A 17,096-nucleotide genomic window follows, 5' to 3' on the forward strand; every position below is an offset into this window, starting at 1 on the left:
TTTATTAAGTTTAATACAACAGGCAAATCTATCCCTCCATCTTTTAATCTTTACAAGATTAACAACTTCAAGTCTAGCAACTGAGCTGTTCACGCCCTTGCGATTTTTGCCATCAAAGACAACTGGTGACTTGTTTGCTCCAATTCATATGGCGCTGTTCTATGTCAAAACTTTAAAAACAGCAGGAGATCTGAGTGGACATCTTGCCCTATTTTTGTAGATATAAGAATGACTCACAGGTTTTGATGTAATGGCACATTTATAGACCAATTCATTTTAATTTTCAAATCTGATCATGACCTTTCATTCATTACCTTACAGAAGACTCTCAGCCAGTGTACTCTCAAAGCAAACTGCATTTCTAAATAAGCTATTGGGGAAATGGAAAAAAACCCAAAACAAAACTACATGAGCTTATCTTTTCTAGTTCTTTCACAGCATGAAAAACTCCTTTACTTATTTACTACCATTTAAACGAGTTTCTTTAATTCAGAAAGGTCTCAACATAGAAACATATTTTAAATAAATACATTGCTTCATATAGATACAGATTACCTCCAGTATTTTGTCTCAAAGTCAATAGGATTTACCATTTCATTCACAGAAATTTATTTGTTTTATTGTTGATTCTTATCATGTTGACCTGTTTCACGATCTGCTTTTTCCTGCTGCTTCATCTTTCTGCTGTGTCATTCTATTGGCTAAAAATAGATGTTTGGAGAAATTTGCTTTCTCCTTGAATATTTTCTTCCACGACAGGATCTCAATTCTTTAGTGTAGTTTGCAGGCACCACAATAAAATAAATAGTAAATAATGACAATCATAATGCAGGCCACCATAATTTCAAAAAAGCCAGAACTTTATCAACAGCATAAATTATTCCTTAATTTTTTGCATGATCCTACAGTATGTAGAGCTGAGAGGGGAAAAAAAAAACCCAATTCTGATTAAGACCTGAAGTGTTTTCACACAGTAAATTCAGAATATTTGGTAAAATGTTGACGTTTCATGCCCTTCTTTATTTAGAATACCTGCAGTTCCAGAGTGAAGTTACAGCCTCAGTCTGGCACTGCAGCTATGAGATACTTGATCCTCCTTGCTGTTTGAAAGAACAAGCCCATATAATCCCAACACTGCTCTATAACCAGTACATTTCTTTGCAGCACTTGTATTTCTAAGCAGGAAATTCTTTCCATGTCCCAAATGCTGAATTTACCATAAGTGTACACACAAAGTGGCTGATGGGAGCCTTCATAGATTTTGTACACTTTTAAGTGGTCTGACCTAGATTGACATGAAGTGGTCCATAAAGCTCATATTCTATATATAATAATACTGAAAAAATTTACAGCTAAGGTCTTGAAAAGTCAGTCTGTGTCTACTTATGTAAGTAATGTCCAAACCAGCAAGCTCAGGAAAACAAGCACTGCAGCTTGTTTCCTGTTGAAGATATCTCTGGGTTTGTACAATAATCCACACTTCTAACTCATTGTCTGGCTTTCCCTCATAATTTTTTTTTTCCATCACAGGGGAGAAAAAAGTTAGATGAGGACAGTAAAAGACTGCTGTGCTACTCTTTGTGCCAGCTGTGCGATGGAAAGGACAAAGTACTGAAAAACTAAACAGGGACCTGACAACTGAATTGTATTTAACCAGGCAAAGAGTGCTATAGAGGCAATTATCCCTGCCTATCCAATATCCCTAAAAATTAATGAGATATCTCTAGAATAATTTCAAGGAAATACTACTCTTGCCACGATCTCATTTTCATTTAGAGATAAGAAATAAGCTTGTAGAAAAAAGGGGCAAATAGGTGGAAGAAGGGGAAACTGCTGTATTTTCTTCAACGTCACCCTAATCTCCATTGGTGTAAACGATGAGAAACTTGTGGGTATGACGTCACTGCTACATGCAACATAAATAAAGAAAAGAACCAAAATACTGAACAAAAATACTCTCTGCTAGAGAAAGACAGGTTGGACCGTACTCTGGGCTACAGGGAACCCATTTTTACTCACAATAGATCACTATCAGTGTGCAGTTAAAATATAGTAGGGGCCGTGTTCCAAGGCAGCAAGAGGAAAAATAAATCAAAAGTTTGTCAATTGTCATCGATTACAAGAAATTCCTTCAAACACATCAATGTACACATGATTTGTCCCCTCTGGGGTTCAACCCCCACTGTTCACAGCAAGCACTGTCACTGGAAAAAATATATAAAGAATTAGACCATAGCTGTTGCACAAAATTAAAGAAACAGGAGGAATAGGTCATCCAGTTTAGAGATTTCATCCCAACGTGGCTGCGTTTTATATAAATATATCCATATATTTGGCCTCTTGCTGCAAAAACTACAGTTAAATGGAATAGAACAGATTGAAAACACTAAAAAAAAATTAACAATCTGTGAATAAAATTTCCACACAAGTATTTCTTTGGACAATATGCCTTCAGCATTTAGGTGTTATTTAGGGCGTGGGATGGGTAAGGAGAAAGGGATGGCAAAGAAACTGCAAAAGGAAAGCAGGATTACATGAATTATCTTTTGCCTTGTAGAAATGTACTGATCTGCCCTGAATTATTAATATTAGGCCTAATCAATTTGGAGAAATGGCTATATAGGTCAGACTCACGTTTAGACCCCAACAATAACCCAAGTTAATGTTCAGAAAGTATCGAAATTGAAGTGTGACCTCAGATGCATTATTAAAGAATGTGGGTTTAAAGCATTATGGGAAGCTGCATTAACTAGAGCCACCATAATTAAGTTTTCCATGTAAACATATTCTTTCATATTTAATTCACCTGAATGTGTCAGTATTTTTATACACAACTTTTCCTTTCATCTTACACATTTTCCACATTCAGCTGCCTCTAATTACTGTGTTACTTGCTCATTAAAGCATGTATTTGTCATACAGAGCTGTACAGATAGGTGTGTATGCAGAGTCGAAAATCAAATTTCCATAGTGATGTATTACATGCTGACAAGAGCAGTTGAGTTTCCTAACACAAAAGGGGAAAGGTTTTCTCAACTTATGCTTCATTTTGGTCAGAACTGCATTTTTAAGACCAATGATTGGCATTATTTACAGATGGATAACATATCTAAGTTTTCTCAAAAGTGATTAGCGATTCATTTTATGTGAAAACATTTTATATGAATAAAGGACTGCACTACTTACCTTAAAAACAAATCCAAACCCAAAAAGCAAGTCCCATAAAAGAGATTTCAAAATTCTCAACAAAATGTGAGAAACAAAAATCACTAATTACTATTGAAATTTTGCATTTCATTTTTTTCTGCTGATTAACAGCTCTTTAAAATCAAAGTAATTTCCTTATTTCTAATACTTGTGAGCATGTTCCTCATTGGAAGCTGTTCTCAGCTCTACGATAGGCTGCCTGCTATCATGGTACCTGTCAGCCCTTGTGTGTCTGAGAAACAGGAGCAGAGAGAGCAGACTAAGGAGGAGGGAGATAATGAAATCGAAATTTAAGATTTTGTTCTCACTGACCATTATTCCTCACCTGACTCAGAGGACTCCCTCCTTAGTGTTCAGTCATCACTGCACCAGCTCTGACAACCACCTCCTTCTTCTGCCTCACTAATTCAATCATTTAGTCCATCTGCCCAACACCCTGACATTTACTGGGCTGATATGTGTGACCATGCCATTTGTAACCCTTCCAACTGCTACTTACAGAAGTTGTTACTCTTGCCTCTCCATGGCCTTACTGCTGGTAATATCCATTGTGTTGGCTGGGTCATACCCTGTTTCCTCCCAGGTTTCAAAATACTAACAATGTTACCTTGATTCTCCTTAATGTATAATAAAGGGCTCTTAACCTTTATAATGCAAGTTTCTGATTCTTATCTTTTAACAGATGACAACAGAAAGTGTAGTTCTTGCATTAAATGGAGAGATCTTTGCGATTTAGTCTTTTTTAAGCAGGACATGTTTAAAAAGCATACACCATGTGAAGGAGAAGTAGAGAAAAAATAAAAATAGTTGTTTTTCTTTCTTTTTTTTTTTTTTTTTTCTGACAGAACCAGATAAAATTAAGCAGGTGACATATTTCTCTTTAACTGTTGAGTAATTTGGAAAAAAGATTTCATTTGAGAGTTACAGGCACCCTGAGGCATCTGTAACTGGCTTTACCAGAACTTACTCAGCAGACTCATTGGCTTTGGCAGCAGTTCAAAGGTCACATTCTCACATGGATAAACTGTTCTTGAATAATTTTTTTCCAATATGTTAGGCAAGGCATACATTCCTTCCACATCAAGCATGCTTTCCATGTGCTTTGCTCTCCTTGTGGCTACTGGGAAAATAAATACCATTTCCTGTCAGTTCCAGCTGCTTTTTCCCTGTGATACTATTGTTCCACACTCTTGGTGTTTTGGAGGAGAGGAATTTTTTAAAAAATCTACAGTGATAATTTTTTTTCTTTTAAAAATGATCTTCAGGAGTTCATCCATTTCAGGTACTCCAAAAGGCAGAGAATGTTCAGCTTAGGCTTTCTTCCATCCTCTGTAACAGTGATGAAGACTCGAGCTGTAAAGAAGAGAGCTTCTTCCCCTTTAAAAGTAAAATCAAATCTTTCTGAGGTCTTTCAACTTGCCTATTGAGTACTTTTGAACTGAATGATCGTTTTCATGGCAGAATACTACAGAATGCACATATATATATGTATATTCAGTGAGAAATTGATTCCTAAATAATCGGTATTACAAATGTGCATGGGTCAAACACATCTTGGGTCGAAGGGTGGTTGTGATAGCTCCTTTCAATGTATATGGGTAAAATACTGATTGCTACATATTTATAGAAATTCAGATGCAAAGTCTCATCTCCATTCAAAAAATTAATTATTTCTTAATGAACAACTGTCCAAACAGTTTAAGAACTTAACTAAACCTAATATTAGAATTACAGCTAAAAGGATATAGGTAAGAAGCACTAATATTTAATTTCTTCCAGACAACCCTTCCCTCCAGTAAAACTGTTTGTTCATTTATTTCAACAAAAAATTATTTCAATAGTGATATGATAAAATATAATTTCCTATTTTCTTCTTTTGCAGAATCAGGTTCACCAAGACAGACAGAAGTTCTCTACCTTACAGAAAACTAATTAAATTACTGAATTTCTGCATGTTCTGAATGAGGGGAAAATTTCACTGTTGGCTAATTCTTAACTCAGAAACCTCCACAATTATATATAACTTGACTTAATTCTTCAGTTTTTATTAGCTTTGGACTTTACCTTGATTTTTAATGAAGACACAGGTGTGAAATGTAATAAAAAGATATGGACTTCAAAAACCTAAATAGCACTTACTGTGTTGCTGTGCATTTATTTCTTAGCTTTTCTGCACACCGTGTGAAACATGTAAATGCATGTACAGGTATTCTTCAGGGCTGAACAGTTCATGAAAAGGAGAGGAAGGGAGGGATAGAAATTTACTTACGCCGTTTGCAGCCACATTTTTTTATCCTTTTGGGATCCGTGATATCATCATGACAGGCCTTGCAGTAAAAATATGCCCTGGAGAGACAGAATGGAAAAACTGACACATTTCTTACTCCATACCAATGAAATTAGTTCCATATTTCCTCTTGTTGCAGTGACCAATTAATGAGACGCATCAATGCTAATTTCCTTTAATCTTTGAAAAGATTTGGACATTTAAAATAGGAAGTATTTGCTGCAAGACCAATAATTTCAAACATAAGTCTCCAAATTAGTATTTCTTTTAATAATATACTTTTATTTGAAAAGTAACTGGAAGAATGAAATATAATTATGTCACAATATATTAGTTAATTTGTCTTTCTTCTTAGGAAAAAGATCATCCAATGAACTTTGTCACAAAAGAAGAATTTTTTGTTCTTATCAGGTCTGCCAGGGTGATTTTTTAAAAGACTGTCTAGCACCCTGTTCCAGTTTTTCAGGTTGTACATTTGATCATTACTGTATGATCCACATTGTACATTGATTTTTAATAAAGGTAGCAACGATGACCCTGGGAACTATCAGCCTGTCTGCCTCACTTCTGTGCCTGGAAAGATCACAGAACACAGCCTCCCAGAAGCTGTGCTGAGGCACATGGAGGATGGGGAGGTCATTCAAGACAGCCACCACAGTTTCACAAGGGAAAATCCTGCCTTGACCAACCATCTGCTTTCTATGATGGAGTGACTACATCAGTGGATGTACAAATGTCATCTATCCAGACTTCTGTAAAGCCTCTGACATGGTCCCCCTCAACATCCTTATCTCCAAACTGGAGCGATGGATTCCATGGGTGGATTAGGAATTGGTTGGATGGTCACATCCAGAGGGTAGTGGTCAATGGCTCAGAGTCCCACCAGGCACTAGTAACAAGTGGTGTCCCTCAGGGATGTGCACTGGGACTGCTGTTATTTAATACCTTCATTAATGACACAGACAGAGGCATCAAGTTCACTCAGCAAATTTTCAGATGACACCGAGCTGAGTGGTGGTGTTGCCACACCTGAAAGACAGGATATCATCCAGAGGAACCTGGACAAGCTCAAGGATTGGGCCCTTGGAAAACACGTGTGGTTTAAGAAGACCAAGTGGAGGGTTGGGGCAACCCCCAGTATCAGTCCAGGGGGATGAACAGACCCAGAGCAGCCGTGCTGAGGAGGACTTGGGGATGCTGGTGGATGAGAGGCTGGACAGGACCCAGCAAAGTGCACTCACAGCCCAGAAAGCCAAACGTGTCCTGGGCTGCATCCAAAGCCCCGTGGGCAGCAGGACAAGGGAGGGGACTCTGCCCCTCTGCTCCACTCTGGTGAGACACCACCTGCAGGGCTGGGGGGCCCAGCACAGGAAGGACAGGGACCTGCTGGAGTGAGTGCAGAGGAGGCCACCAGGATGGGTAAAGAGATGGAGCACCTCTCCTACAAGGCAGGGCTGAGAGAATTTGGATTATCCAGCCTGGAAGAGAGGAGGCTTCTGGGTGGCCTTTTAGTACCTGAAGGGAGCTTAGAGGTAAGATGGGGCACAAGTAAGGCATATAGAAACAGGACAGGGGAATGGGTTTACATTGAAAGAGGGTATGCTTAGAGTAAATACTAGGAAAATGATCTCACCTGAGAGGGTGGTGAGATACTGGGACAGGGTGCACAGGGAACTTGTGGATGCCCCATGCCAGCACAAGGAGAAATAAGGAAGTGAGAAAGGATCAACTTATATAGGATTTTCTAAAATTTCTGATATAATAAATTTGCATCAGACTGCCCACAGGAGAGTTCAATCATGACTGCCAAGTCAACATGTCATGTAAGGCTGCCATGACATTTCATGAGGATCACCCAGCTGGACTCTAGCAGGACCATTAAGAGTTTACCAGGACTCTTGCTGGCATAGTAAATAAAACATACCTATTAAACTGATGAATTTTCCCTGTACTTGTTCACACTCAGGATAGGTCAGCTCCCTACCTATCTTCTGTTGTTGCATATTTCTCAATACACTTTGGCAGTAAGAGGCAAAGCCTCCACTTTGCAACCTCCCAAATATTTTGCTGACACTATGAGATCGATAGATTGCTACAACAGTTGGGAGGCCAATGAAACAAAACAATCTACATTCCAAAACATGAAAAAAACCAAAACCATCAGGAGAAAAGACAGCAGGTCTATCATACAAGAGATGAACCACAATGCTTCATATTGGTTCAAATAAAAATTGAAATTGTGGGGATGCCTCATTAAATGCTATTAACATTTCAAAAAGCAATACAGCATTAAGTTACCAATGGAATATGTAAGTCCTAAACATAGCAGGCTTTATCTCTCTAAGAAACTTTCAGGAAGTTGCACTCTTTCAGGCTGTGAAATTGCCTTAGTATCTAAGATGTAAAATGTAAAAGGAAAATGCCTTCTCTGAGCGTGGACACTTTGCTGCAGAAAATTTCTGGTCTTCAAGATATTCACATTCCACTAAAAAGAAAATAAACTTCAAGGAAATGAGAAGAAAATGGTTTTCAAGCCATGAGCTGATGTCAAGATGCAAGCCAGGAGCAGAAAACTGCCTCAAATTTTTCCAATTTCTCTCCAGTCCAACTGTAAAGCCCCTTTATTAAACAAGAATCAACTACCCCAAGTAATCCCTCACATAAACTTCATAACAGGAACTAGATAATGGTCATATCTAGAGATCCTGTTTCTGAAGTTAACTGCAGGACAATTTTCCTAAAGGGTCCTATGTCCAAAGTAAAGAATAAATACCTGAAGTGATTGCTGTAATAAAATTATTCTAGATAACTGGGGTAAGTTAAGTAGATTTGAAGAATGTGGATTTCTGACACTAGTGCTAAAATGTAAATGAATAAAGAATAATGAAGATGAAATTCATGTAGTTCGTATTATATTTAAAGAGTCAATGTTTTATGTGAAGGTATTTACCTAGACATAATTGTTTGTAGGCATAATTGCTTCTTATGGGAAACTATTCTTCTAAAAATGCAAAAGTGATTCTAACAGAAAGAGTAATTGAACATCGCATGTTATATTTCATTGTGGGATATATAAATATGAATAACTTTAGCTTAAGGGAGATGAAATTTCTTCATTAACAAAGCCAGAATAACTTAATTTGCATTTCAGGTATAAAAAATGTTTCATTATGCTTTATTAAAAAATAGTTTTTCCCCCTCCAAAAATCTCAATTTTAGAACATATTTCTGACTGATCCATAGCTCAGAGGGTGAAATTAACACTTTTCATAATTGGCTTTGTTAGTTGAAACACATCTGATAACCATTTGCTTTGCTCAGAGCAGCTAAGAAATGTGGCAAGGGAGGCAGGATTTTTCTAAACAAAGTCTTCTGCCAAAAGCCTGGCAGAATTAGAAATCTTGTTTCATGCTCACTATCAAATAAAACATGGAAATGAATGATGTGAAAAAAAATTGTCTAAACTCCTTAATAACAGTTAACTTCTCCCTAACCTTAGCAGTTAAAATGATATGCCATTTTACTTAGAGTCTGGGAAAAAGTTAATTGGGAAGTGTAAAATGCCTTATAAATGAATGAAAACTAGCAGCTCAGTAAAGCAGAGTGAGGACAGTTCCATATATTCAACTGGAGAAAAAGTAGCAGAGAGGAAGAGAACTGTGTGCTGCAAGGCAGAGTCCCTGAGGCAGCAGGATGCACAGGATCCAGAGATGTTGCTAGAGGTGTGACAGGACAGCAGCACAGCTGCCCTGTTATGTATGTTTCACCTAGACAAAAACTATCTTAGCTCTTCCAAGAAAAATAGAATTTAAGCTCTCTAATTTCACTGTTTTTGGTGTTTTAACTTTCTTTAAGTATTCATAACAAGTGTGCATGGTTAGGTATTATTTTACAATATTTAATCCTAAAAGGTTGGAACTTAATAAAGATTGTCATTTGAATACTTTATCATTTTAAGTACAGGATTTAGTTAAAATACCCGACTCCTGAAGAACATCAGTAAAAATCTGATTGCATGACTCATAACAAAGATACAAAAATTATGAGGAAGTACTCAGATGCAAATATTCCTTTTCTTCTTCTTCTTCTTTTTTTTAATCATAGGGACACTGAATATTTTTCTTGGAAAATTTTTTTTATCACATTGCTCTTTTGTTCCTTCCAAGCATACTATAATCCTAACAAACAAGAGTACACACATTTAATCCTCAATAAAATATCATAAAACTCCTTTTCATTCATCCCAAATCTTGTACACTGAGCCTGTGAAGTTGTCTGCAATGGATATCATGCACTTTCGCAGTTTGATTTACTATTATGAGGCCATGAAGTTTGTAGTTTCATTAAAGAAAAATTACAAGAACATAAATACTATTTTGCTAATACAATTACAGAATGAACACAGTAGCTAACTTGCATCAAGAATTTGCTAAAGTCTGTGTAGATAAGAACTCCTCTAAACCCGAAACTAACAGAACTGTGATCCCTGTCCTCCTCTCTCACAGTAATTCCTTTGAGACACAGTAAGTATAGAGAAAAAATAAAGAAAATATTTCACATTTTCTAGGAGGACTCAAAAACCCAGCCTCTTATTTTCTTTTCCTATCTGCTGCAAATTTCATTTCCTTGATATTTAGGACAGTACTTAGGAAAACTACATGCACGTAGGTGGTTCAAGAGTAAAAACTCAAATCCCCCTCAGAATTTTAAAACAGGTAATAATGAAAATTATGTGAAGCATTTACATGTAATGAAAAAACCTGTAATTAAATCTATTAGTTAATATTCAAAGATAAAAATGTATTAATTACCTTTTTACTTCTTTGGCATCACTTGCAATGAAGAATCCTAAGGTCCCTTCTTGAATCTTGACATGGTTTCCAGGATTGATTAATATACTGCTCAGTGAAACAAGAACAAAACCAACAAAACAATAAGTTTATATTAATTTTAACTGTATCTTCCAAAGTAGGTTTATTTGATTCTGTTATAGGGGACCCACTAGTTATGAAAGGCTGCAAGGAAATTTTAAGCCATTCTTCCTCAATTATTTCCAATCAAATAACAGTTTCACATGCTTTTTACAAAAACTTTAGTTTGAGACAGTCAGGTGCCTCTATTATAATCACATCATATAACTGCCTACATCTCTTGTCTTAGCTTTTTGCTTTGAATATAGACTACACAAAATCCTCTCAGAAACGTGAAGTGTGAAGCTGAGCATTGCTGTTTGCTTGCTCTGTCATGCAAAGTGGTGAGAAATTCACAATACGGTGAAAAGGAAAGAACCATCAACCACCACTAAATAACAACAAAAAACATCACTTATGAAACTAAAGCCTTTGATGCAAATTTTTGCCAATTTCTACTGAAATAGAACGTTAATGGGACCCCTATCTGGACATATATAATGTTATTGTTTAAAATAATAAATGCACACATACACTCAAGGGGAATGGTACAAGACAACCAGTCACGACAGCTGAAAAAACATAAAATGAATAGAAAATTTTTAAAACACTGCTATGCAGCCATGAAAGAACAAAAATAACCCAACCACCATGACAGAAGAGCCTCAGCTAACTTTGACAAAGGAACTGGTATCAACAAGTGAGGTATTTCATGTCTATGAAATATCTTCTTTATTTTCATAATAACTTAATTCTAGACTTTAGGTAAGGCATTTTGCAAAGTACCCAGCTTTGAATATACAGACAGAGATAAATATAAAGAAATTCTCCAGTAAGTCTTATTCATGTGCATTCTATCTTAGGTTTTGACTGTGTAAAATTTAATATAGCTTTTCAAAAGTTTCCTTTTTTCTCTTTCATTACAGTTTAGCTTTTCGAACTCAAAATGTAGCAATGGTATGCATATGCAATTTAGAGTAAATAAAGACTATCAGGAATCTAAACACTTGTCCATCTAGTAAAAATTGATTTTAGGGAATTACATATACACATAAATAAATAAAGCACAAAGCTGAACAGACACACATTACTAAAATTTGAAGGTCCAAAGTCTTTCATGCTATTGTTAGGAGGGAAAATGGATCTCAGTACATCTCTTATTTAATGTTATTTATTCTCTACACATTAGAAATAAATTAGTAATATATCTGAAAGATTAATAATGTGCACAATGTTTTGTGTAATTCCACATGCCTGCAAGGCCCTATGACAAGAATATGCAGGCCACAAAATAAAGTGCTTATGAGTTCAGAAGTAAAAGGTTGGTCATGAAGTCATATTTCAACCCCCATTAAGTAGATCTTATTATACAGTTCTTAATTTAATACCCACAAACTCCTTCCTTCTCACAATCTGAAACTTCATTCAGGGATGTTTTACTGCCAATACTTCAGACATGGCTTCAAGAAATTTATCTCTCTTTAAAATCAGCATCGTATTTTTCTTGTGTGTTTTTCTGCAGTGTTCATCACTACAGCATGCTAAAGATTCACAAACACATAATTTCTTTTACAGGAAGAATGAAGATATAGTATTGCCCCATTTTACAGAGGAGAGATTAAGTCACTATGAGATACAGTAGTTATTAATTTGGGATGCCAACAGGCCAACCTTTTCTAAGTGTTTACCACTGCACAGCTCCATATACACTTTCTAGGAACTTCTGTGGGAATGCGCAGCATTTCCAACAGCCCAGCCTCTGATGCCCCAAATAATGAATATACTTAATCAGAGGTCAGCTGCAGAAGGTTTGGTTTAAATTATCATCTCCTTCCCACACAGATAGCCTGTGTCAGAGGCTGGAACAGAAATAAAATCTCCAAGAAAGTGACTACCCAGATATCCTTCCCTGTCCTTCATCCACAATTTCAAGCTTTGCAACAAATAAAAAGGTGAGGAGAACTACAGGAACTGGAAGGCATCATCACAGAAAGCAGGTTCATCTCCACAGCACACTTTACTAATATTTGCAAAAAATTAAATGTGATGGCATAAATAAGACCTGTATCACGCACACAGATAAATGGGACAAAATAAAGTTACACAGCTACACTAGTATCATCTAGTATTTCTAGTATCTAGTATTTCTAGTATCTAGTATCTAGTATTTCTACATATCTAATATTTCTTTGCTAGTGAATTGGGCCTAATGGCTGCAGTTGCAATGAAAACTTCTACCTAATGCAGTTTTAAAATGCACTTTCACAGTTTTAAGATGGAATTAAACAGATAGGAGAAAAAAAAATTAAAAACAAAACAAAACAAAACCACACCACCAAAAAAAACCCCCAAAAACTCGAACAACACCCATAAGAATTTCTTCATATGAAACCAGTTACTCAGGTCAAAAACAGGTTGGAAAATCTAGCTTTCCTGTATAAGCACTTGTCATTTGAACCCAGAAAGTACATACTAGCACTTTGTGGGTTACAGGCAGTTGTAGAGTGCTGTACTGGCCATCTTCATCTCCACCTTTCCTCCTCTCTGCCTGCTAGGATGTAGTAACCAGACATTACACTGAGAATTTAGATGCTAAACTCAAAAAACCTCCTATAGAAGCTAATCTCATGTATTATACTTACAAAATAGGAAAGGTCTTGCAATAGAGTTTGGGTTGGCTGTTTTTCTTAGGTACAAATGTGTACTGCTCTACCTGAAAAATACCTTTTTTTGATTCTTAAGTCATATTAGTGTTACAGCTTTTCAGTGAAAAGAGAAGAACACACTTCTTTCCATAGATCCAGGTTGGGTTTTTTTCCTCAATATAATTCTTGGATATAGATAAACCATACTAAAGAGTAAAAAATCCTACCCAAACCTCAACAACCCAAACTCCACAAACTGAGGTAACCACTAGATCTATACATGTTTATTTCTCATAATAAAAATTAAAATTCGATGAAGTAATAAGCAAATGAAGCAGTTCTTTTGAGATGCATGGAACATAGCCTTAAATTAGAAGCAACTGGCTTCATTTATGATGCAATGTATTGTAAGCATGATTTTGTATCTCAAGGTTTTCTGAGACACATTAAATCAATTCACATGGGTCACCGTACAGGCTTTATTTTTGTCAATCTTATACTTCATTCACATATACCTCTTTTCACAAATACAGTGTATTTATAACCACAAAATATAGAACTGATCACAGTTAATGCAGTATGACCCCAGCAGCAAAATCTTCTGTTGGAATTGAAAATTAATTTGCCCCATCACTGCTACTGGCTAAGAGTTACAGTAAAAGCTCATAAAGCTTTGGGCTTATATACACACTGATATATAACCAGAGCAAAATCATGAGCAATTTCTACTGAGCTGTACAGATATATTAAATATACTGCTTATTAAAGCTGCAACTGAATTATTTCTTAAGACACCTATAGTGTCATTAGCTGAAGTTATGCTTTGATAAGCACTCACTCTAATATATACAGCAAGGGAAATGTTTTGAATTAAAATAGAACATAGGGAACAAACAGCACAGAGAAAAACAAAACAATCTTCTGATTATTCCAAGAAAAATGCATCCATCAGTTACTTAGAGATGCATGTGGTTTTTTAATATGAAAACAGGCATATATATCTCCATAGCTGAAAAAAGAAGTACATGGCACACTAAATAGGAGTTTTAAGAGAGACAGCTTCAGGTAATGTCTCATTTTTATCTATCTCCAAGGCTACAAAGGAAAAGGGAAAGAAGGACAGAAACTCGAGAGGTTTAATAGCAATATATATAGCTAATCCATAAGCATTTTGTGCCACACATCAGAAAAAATATTACTGAAAATGACACTGATTTTTCCAAATACATGTTTTTATCATAAAGCACTATTTGATTTTTTTATCTCCTAAATCAGCTCATGAAACCAAGCAAGGAAGGCCAAATACCTTAGAGGCTGTTACGATCTTGATCAAACTTTGTAATCTTATAACATTTCTAGTTTAGGTTACCTCCGAAAGTAATCAAGTAATAGCAAGCTCAAAAACATTTAGTCATACTTTTTTTAATGAATCCACTTCCAGAAATACATTCCTAGGGTCATAACCTTTAATGACAGGGCTCACATCATTTCTTGCTCCTTCACACAAGAATGTTTAGGCCACATGGCAATTAAAGCCATGTAAATTAAATGTGATTTAATGTGTTCATGGAATTTAATGTACTTCACCATCATAAACTTAGAAGAAGTCAGTTCCATTAATTTTACATATTTTACATAAAGTTCCATATTACAATTAGGAAGCTACTTGTGGAATAGAATATGCACCCTGGAAACCTGTGTTTTACACTTATCTGCAAAAGTCACCCCGTTTGCTAAAGAAGATTCACTTTGTGACTAGATGCAGGATCATGCACCTGAGCGCAATGAAAATGTCCCACTCTGAAAGTGTGGAAATTGCCCTTGAATTCAGTTGGACTCTTACCACAGACTGAATTGCAGAATGGTTTATGTTCAAAGAGACCTTTTAAAATCATCCAATTACAACTCTCATGTCATGGTCAGGGATACTTTTCACTAGAACAGATTGTTCAAAGCTCCATCCAATCTGACAGTGAACACTTAAAGCACAGGAAAGAATCATGGATATTATCTACACAGCTAAAAATGAGCTTCCAGACTGACAGAAATATAAGCAGGTGAAACACAAATGGAAATCAGTGCACATTTGAGATGCACAGTTTCAAAAACAAAAAGAAAAATTCAAACGAGGTCACAGAAATTGTAGACAAATGTTTATGGTTTTCATTACACAGATTGTTCAATGAAAATTTTAGATAGGACATGATGACCTTTTCATGACAGTGGAGAATAGTTATCTGTTCATGTTCCTCACCGTGTGTTAACTGTGATCAACTTCTGGGATTGTATCTTTCTGACGTTTTAAGAATACATGCTATCTTCAATAAAATACAGATACATGAAAGTATCTGTTCAACCATTCTTATCTACCTGAAACTACTCCAGAACACGAGTGCTGCTCAATGCCCTTTTTGGTAGTGCATGGATGACTGACTGCACAATACACCAATATTCTGACCTAGCTAAAGCATACCATATTATATCTTCCTTTAAAGCACTAGAAGTAAGCTAAGGTTTTCATTACTAATTGTATATCTTCTATGGTTTTTTTAACTTGGAGACATTTGATGGAGAGCCTAATAATTGGAGACTTGAACTGTAAGACAATTTGTGAACTGACACTTTTGGGTAGGACTAATTCCCTCCAGCTATTTATTTTTTACTCATTTCTGTTGCTAGGTCATTTTTGTCTCCTGCTTGCAAATATCACATATATTTCACTCAAGTTATGTTTCTTGGTCTAAAATACTAAAAAAAAAGTTATCGAAAGCTGATACAAGAATATTTAAAACATTACTTCTAATAATTTATCAGCATACAAAAGATATCAGTAGGAGATGAAAAACATTTCCTGTAGTTTTCTAGAATATTCACCTATGTTCAAGGTGAACAACATAGAAAAAATCCCACTGTCAGAGTCTGAACTTTCATTAGACAGTATGTATTTACTGGCAGGCCACTTGCTAAGTGTCATGGCTCCACAATTTGCTTTGCATAGCTTGAAACTGAGCTCTGAATAGATGGAACTTTGAGCTCTTAACCTAGACATAGCAGCTGACTCTCAGGTGTGCATAACTGTCAGCCTTCTCTGAGAAAAACAGAAAAGAGATCTTACTGACATGGCGTAGGTGTGGGGAAGGTCTTTATATTGAGCTGACAAAGGCATGTGGAGATGCCCAGCAAGTACAGCACAGCAAATATGCAAGGGAAACATTTTAGGAGCACTACATGAAGACTAAAAACTGAATGCATAGATAAGGCCAACCAATAGAGACAAGTCTTTTAAGGATTTTCCTTATCCATGCCTCTGTTATTAATTATTCCTGTTTGGTCTTACTTTCAACTTTACATTTTAGACAGCACTAAAGGTGGGATTCATCTCATCTATTTTAGGACTGAAATATAATGCATTCAAGTACTGTCTCTCTTTTCCCTTACAATTATGGACTAAATCTGGATAATTAACAGGAGATTAGACATTTAACATTTTGATTGATAAAGTCATGTGTGATGAAACCCATTATTAGCAACCAGTTGAACAGTTCATTCCTGCATCAAGGAAACCTCTCTGACTTAGTAACCCTACTTCTTTTTTTGTTTGGTTGGTTTCAGCTGTATGGCTACCCATGTGACAGCCACCATCCTATTCTAAAGAAAAAGACCAATTGTCCAATTAAACACAATCACCAAAATTTTGACTAAATGAATGACAAAAGCTATAACAATTCTGTTTTTAACTTGTGGTAGATGTACTGTACCATTCCCCACGCAACTTAAACAGTAGCGATATCATCTAGTAATCAGGAAGATATAATATTGTTAAAGTACTATGAATACATTATCTAAAACAAAATTATGTGGTATTACTTACTATAGCTAGCACAATTTTAAACAAAACCAGCTATTCTTGGTTGTTTCACGCTATGCCCAGATAAAAAGTACCACTATTAGCATAATGGCCTTTTAAAACATACCACATCATTCATCCAACTATAGAAGTAGTTGGAGATAGTATTTTTTGTTTTTGGGTATGTTTTGAAGTGGAGT

The 17,096-nt window shown here is 35.9% G+C and overlaps 1 protein-coding gene across 11 annotated transcripts in view; it reads right to left on the reverse strand.

Annotated features, from left to right (window-relative positions):
• Window positions 1–17,096, reverse strand: part of KCNMA1 (potassium calcium-activated channel subfamily M alpha 1) — a 426,168-nt gene that overhangs the window by 94,667 nt on the left and 314,405 nt on the right. For 9 of the 11 annotated variants that reach the window (XM_066324114.1, XM_066324113.1, XM_066324110.1 and 6 more), the window contains exons 17-18: window positions 10,306–10,392; window positions 5,477–5,553 (exon numbers count right to left, since the gene is read on the reverse strand). In XM_066324114.1, coding sequence (XP_066180211.1) covers window positions 5,477–5,553; window positions 10,306–10,392 — 164 coding nt within the window. Of the gene's footprint in view, window positions 1–2,019; window positions 2,029–4,174; window positions 4,328–5,476; window positions 5,554–10,305; window positions 10,393–17,096 lie in introns of all 11 variants that reach the window. The other 2 variants (XM_066324118.1, XM_066324111.1) reach the window with 2 other exon arrangements.

This window comes from Sylvia atricapilla, chromosome 8 (genome assembly GCF_009819655.1).
Source record: "Sylvia atricapilla isolate bSylAtr1 chromosome 8, bSylAtr1.pri, whole genome shotgun sequence".
NCBI classification, from domain to species: Eukaryota; Metazoa; Chordata; class Aves; order Passeriformes; family Sylviidae; genus Sylvia; species Sylvia atricapilla.